This window comes from Triticum dicoccoides, chromosome 5A (genome assembly GCF_002162155.2).
Source record: "Triticum dicoccoides isolate Atlit2015 ecotype Zavitan chromosome 5A, WEW_v2.0, whole genome shotgun sequence".
NCBI lineage: Eukaryota > Viridiplantae > Streptophyta > Magnoliopsida > Poales > Poaceae > Triticum > Triticum dicoccoides.
Window position 1 is genome coordinate 265,554,386 of NC_041388.1, and position 5,943 is coordinate 265,560,328.

General features: G+C 58.4%; 1 protein-coding gene across 1 annotated transcript; it reads right to left on the reverse strand.

Annotated features, from left to right (window-relative positions):
* Positions 1-1,732: 1,732 nt before the first annotated feature.
* Positions 1,733-4,754, reverse strand: LOC119300918 (protein SCARECROW 2-like). The gene is made up of 2 exons (XM_037577821.1): positions 2,945-4,754; positions 1,733-2,388 (listed from the first exon to the last, which is right to left on the reverse strand). The coding sequence occupies exons 1-2, from the start codon at positions 4,450-4,452 to the stop codon at positions 1,950-1,952; spliced, it is 1,947 nt and encodes a 648-aa protein (XP_037433718.1). The 5' UTR covers positions 4,453-4,754; the 3' UTR covers positions 1,733-1,949.
* Positions 4,755-5,943: the final 1,189 nt, after the last annotated feature.

A 5,943-nucleotide genomic window follows, 5' to 3' on the forward strand; every position in this document is an offset into this window, starting at 1 on the left:
ACGAGAACGACCACTGCATGCATCGTAGCAGGGCGTTGATTGGGCCTGAAAAGACATCCTAATAACTACGTATTAATTGTTGATTTTGCTTCCATTTATAACAGCGCTGTGGTTGGAAGTTTTGCTTGTCCTGGTGCTCCTTCTCGTCCAATCTACACTCATCTAGGTCGTGCTGCTACTCCTAATATGACTTACTCATCTAGACAGAGAAAATAGTATAGGAGAGATGAGAGACCCATCAACTGTCATTCATAGCACTCGCCAGAGGCAACAGATCACTCTCTCTACTCATCTGATCTCGAGCCCTCTCCATAAAGAGCAGTGACCATTTTTTATCATGACATGTTGAAGGCCGTGTATTGCTTTAAGATTTGGCAGATAACCCCACAGTGGAAATGTGACTAGGAAGAAGCATTTAAGAGAGATGGTAGTCCTTCCTAGAATCCTAGTGCATCCGTTTACGGATCGATGGGACCAGTCCACGCACATTGACATGGAAGCTGGACATCCAACCATAGCAGCAAATGTCTCGTTTCATTTCGAACAGAATTTTAGAAGAAAATATGGTGCAAATTTATACAGACCAGGCAATTTTCATCGAACTTGAATAATTACATAAAATCGGACGATATTTCATCCAGTGAACTAATATCTACCATATACTTGTCGGTGACCTCGTACGGCGGCGACACCACCTCCTTCACGCGGCAGAGAGGCGCCGACGGCTGCTCCTGCTTGACGCGATGGCAACTGTTTCGCCTTGATGCGGGTGAAAGTGAGGAGGGGATGTTTGCTCTACCTTGACGACACAAAGAAGCGGCTCCGGTGGCACCGCCGGGCCGTGGTCATGGAAGAGCGACCGACGGAGCATCAGCTCCATCTCCTCCTCGTACTCAGCATCCGTCACCGCATAAACCGCGTCCTGCGAGAGGACAAGCCTCTGTATTGGTTGACCCTCCTGGTCACCAGAGGAGATGACGATCTTCTCCTTCGTTGAGGAACTGGCCACCGAGGATCAAGACGGCCCTGGAGTGCAAGGCGGCATCGCCACGCTCTCCTACTCCCTGATCCAGACCTGCCTATCAGCGCTGCCGAGGCCCAAGACTTCCCATCGCCAGACGCGTAGAGGAAGAGGGGAGCGAAGGAGGTGCATGGCGATGATGAGTGTAGAGTACATTGTGGACGATGCCGGCGATGAGCTTAAATAGCCCCGGCCAGGCCAAGCGAATGGACGGTCAGCCTGCTTCAATGAGCCGCAACGACCGAAGTTGGTTCCTCGGGACGCTGCGTCCACAACGAAGCGACGTCGCCCGAGAGGTCGCGTCGGTCAGCGCCGCATTCTCATCCGATCACATCGCGTGGCATCAATGTCAGACGTGGCATGCTTTGAGAAGCTCTTATTAGATTAACCAGTTTAGCTGACATGAGACAAGAAGAAAAGTAAAAAGAATTACACACTGGGATTTGGCTGATGGGAATGGTGAGCTAGTGGAATGCGACACTGGGTCCAAGCTGACGGTGCACAACCCCATTGGCTAAGATGTGGAGTTAGCGAAAAGCCAACGACCTGACCTGATATATGGAGTGAAAGGTGAAAACGATGTTAAAGTAAATCAGTACATACATATCCACTAGAGGCAAAGCAATAAGATATGAGGTGAGTGGCCACCATGAAAAGATTGCTTTGACTCATGCAGAATGGACATGTCGGTCAAAATGACAAAATGACACCGAGCTGGCCAAAATGGTACTAGTAATGTTGATCACATGAATATAAGCTGATTGAGCATTAGCACCTACTCTACCACTGTGGTGGTGACAAGATCTAGCAATTAGTGATCAGAATGTTTTCTTTTCCTTTTCGACCAAATTTGAGCAGCTAAGCGGACCAAGAAGCTCCTACTCTAATTAAGTAAGAAGACGTAGCAGAAATTAACAACAAGAGTGGATTAAGCTCTAGCGTGCATGGGGCGCCATGCGGAGGCGGTGAGCAGGGTGAGGTCCTTCCAGCCGAGCTTGAGGGCGCCGTTCTCCTCGACGAGCGTGTAGCCGTCGGAGGGGAACATGCCGAGGAGCAGCGCGGCCTGCGCGGCGGCGCTGCCGGCGAGCGAGGCGGCGCCGAAGCCGGAGCGGGCGAGGCTGTCGCGCCAGCAGCCGAACTTGACGTCGCCGGTGCGCGACGGCCCGCCCACGGCCAGCACGTTGCGGATCTCCCGCGACAGCAGCTGCTGCTCCACGACGTGCCGCTCCGGGCTGTCCTCGCCGTAGCTGGCGTCCAGCGAGTCGAACAGCGCCGAGTAGTAGTGGATCGCCTCCACGAACCGCGCCAGGAACGACCCCGTGTGCCGCAGGTCCTGCTCCACCATCGTCACCACCTTGGGCGCCAACCTTGACATACATCATCAACCATTCTCAGGATCATAGTTCATACATGGATTACTACTAGTAGTAGATGACAGTGATTTCCGTCAGCTAAATGTGGAATCAGCATGAGTGGCACTTGGAACGAGAAAGTTGGGACCTTTTTAGGATGATGAAAAGTTGGTCATGATGATGAGAACCTTTTAGCGATCTAGTACAAACCAAATGGACGAGAAATCTTTCCAACTTCTCGGATCACCAAAGTTGAAACCTTTCTAAAGTAATCCTAAAAAAGTAAAAAAGCCAAGCCGGTCATAATGACAAGCTTTTAGCGCCCCAAATAGCAGGTTTTTTAGTACTACTACGTAGTACTACATCTCCTGACCTTAAACCAAATCAACGCATTGTCATTGATGCTTGCTTGATGTGTACTACGGTGGTACTAGTATGTCACGGTGTCACATTGGTAAGGAAATGCAGGCTGGAAAGTATGCATGATTCCATGGTAGACTTGACATTGGAAGCAGCATGGCGTAGACGTAGAGTAGGAGTAGCACAGCGCACAGACACAAAGATAGAGTACCTCTTGATGAGACACAGCGTGTTGGAGTCGGAGCCGGTGACGTCGTAGAGGGAATGGTGCAGCCAGTGGACGGCGACGGCCTCGCGCCGCGTGACGCCCAGCTTCTCCGGGTCAAGATTCCCGGCCTTGTCCGCCACGGGGCAGAACTCGAAGGGCAGGCCCAGCGTGTCGGCGAAATCCGACAGCCGCTTCCCGGTGGCCTCCAGGGCGTCCATGGAGGCGCCCAGCCCGGTCAGCCTCACCCTCGGCGGGCCGCCGGGCCGGGACGCCAGGATGTGGAACAGCCCCGGCCACTGGAGCCCCTGCATGATGTCCAGGTCGATGATGTGCACGCGCTCCTCCCGCTCGAACGCCTCCTGGATCGCCTGGTTCGCCGTGAAGTGGGAGAACTTCACCAGGGGGCTGATGCCGTTGAACACCTGGAACGCCGCGGCCACGCGGCCGTTCACCAGCCGGGACGCCGCCGGGGACGCGTGGGGCAGCGGCGCGTAGAGGCCCAGGCAGGAGCTGACCAGGCGGGCCGACACGGCCTCCGCGAAGTAGGCGGCCACGCGCTGCGTGGAGGTGCCGAAGGGGGTGGCCAGCTCCGCGATCTCCAGCAGCGCCGTCTGGGCCTCGTCCAGGTTGTCGGCGTTCACCGACTCCGCGCACTGCAGGAGCAGCGTCAGCAAGTGGAGCCCCTCCTCGTCGCGCTGCTTCCGCCGCTGCCCCTCCTTCCGCTCCTTCACCGCCGCGGAGGCGGCAGCCGCCGCCGCCGCTGCGGCCGCGGCGGCTTCCTCTGCGGACGGAGGCTTGGGCGACTGCGGCGGGTTGTTGGGCTCCCGCTCCTCCTCGCGGCGCCGCTTGTCCGGAGGCGGGGGAGGGAGCGCCACCATGGGCATTGGGGCGTTAGGGAGGAGAGCGGGCTGATGCTGATGCTGCTGCGGCGGGGCGGGGTCGGATGCGAGGAGGGACCGGAGGCGGAGCTCGAGGAGCGAGGCCAGACCGGGGTTGCAGGGGTGGATGATCTCGCGGACGTTGTGGATGAGCTGCGCGACGGACACCCCGGCGCCGCTGCTCCCGATGATGTCCCGGATGATGCCGTCCACGAACGCCGTGGTGTTGGCCGCCTCGCCCGCCTGCGCCGGCGCGGCGGCGACGTCCATATGATCCACGGGCTGCTGCTGCTGCTGCTGCTGGAGCTGGAAGGGCGGAAGCAGCTGGGAGGGCAGCGCGGGCAGCTGCGCGGTGGCCGACGACAGCACGGGCGGTCCGGCGGTCATGTCCGAGAGGTCCCCCGTGACGTGGCGCCGCGGCGGGGGCAGGTCCATGTCGGTCGCCGGGCGCTTGCGGACCATGGCGGCGGCGGCGGGTTCTTGCTCTCGGTGGTCTAGGAGGTGGAGGTGGAGGAGGAAGTCGGGAGGGCAGGGGAGCAGGTGGCAGTGGGAGGAGGCGGTGGCATGGGAATAAGAGGAGCGGGGGGCGGAGGAGGAGGACGAGGGGAAGAGGAGGAGGGAGGAGGAGCCCATCTAGTAACGCCAAGGGGAAGCGGCCGGCGCGCGCATGGCGAGCGACCGGAGCGGGGCGGGGCGGGGCGGGAGAGGGTGTGGATTCTACTGGGATTTTTATGTGTTTTGGCGCCGGGCTGGCGGCTGTCGAGGCGAGCCGGGGCTGGGGTGGGGAGAGGAGAGTGGAGTGGAGTAAAGTGGAAGAGGCCGACGAGAGGGGAACAAGAGCGTGAGCACAACTGGTTAGGGGAACTTCGAGGATTCGAGGACCAATTTATGGTTCATGACTCGTTGGCGTCGTACTTCCTACTGTGAGATGAGAGGAGAGGAGGATTTTGCCACTGGGCTCTCTGTTTTTGCTTTCTTTTATCCTTTCACTTTTCCTACTCTAGTTGTGATTTGCTCCTGGCAATGCTTCCCTTCATCCACTGCTAATGATAATGTCCTGTTAGACTGTATTTACATGTGTATATTGTAACGTTGTATACCACCTCATTATATATATATGTGATAGGCCATTCCTAGAGGGTTGTGCCGGTTCTCCTCAAAGTCTATTGTCTTACATGGTATCACGCTAGGTTACGTCCGCTTCCGCCTAAAAATCCTAAACCGCCGCCGCCGCCGCCGCCGCGCCCGCCGTCGCCGTCGCCCGACTGCTATGACGTCCGCCGCTGCGTCCGGCTCCACCGCCACCGGTTTTCTGCCGGCCTCCCTCGCGGCACTTCTCTCGAGGCCGCTGGATGCCGCCTCCCTTCAGGCGCCGATCGGGACACGGAGCGTCGGCTCCCTCTTCGCGCTCCCGCCGGCTGCTACTTCGCCCGGGCAGGCGCTTGTGGCCCACACCGCCGCCGCCCCGTCAACCGCGGCTGTCGCGCCCTCGGCCACTGCGCCGCTGGTGGCGGAGGACGTCGCGCTGGCAGGCTTCGCGGCGTCAACCGCGGCCATCGCGCCCTCTGTCACCGCGTCGGCTGCCCCTCTGACTGTCTCCACGGTGGTCTCACCTCAGCCAGTCTCCTCGATGGGATCGCAGCCGCCGCCGCCGTTTCACTTCGGCCATCTCATCACCATCAAGTTGTCGTCGGACAATTACATCTTCTGGCGCGCGCAGGTTCTTCCGCTTCTTGGGAGTCACTATCTGCTTGGCTATGTCGACGGCTCTCTCCATTGCCCTCCTGCGCTGGTTGACAGCGTGCACGGTCCGGTCTATAATCCGGCTCACCGTGTCTGGACAGGGCAGGATCAGGCGAACCTCTCCTCCATCCAGGGGTCGCTCTCTCTGGCCGTTGCTGGGCTTGTTGTCTTCGCCAAGACGTCCCACGAGGCATGGACTATTCTTGAGCGCTCGTTTGCGGCACAGTCGCAGGCTCGTGTATCTGGGCTCCGTCGCCAACTTGGGGAGTGTCAGAAGCTTGACTCCACCGCCACTGAGTTCTACAACAAAGTCAAGAGTCTCGCCGACACGCTGGCCTCCATTGGACAGCCCCTCACCGACTTCGAGTTCAACTCGTTTAT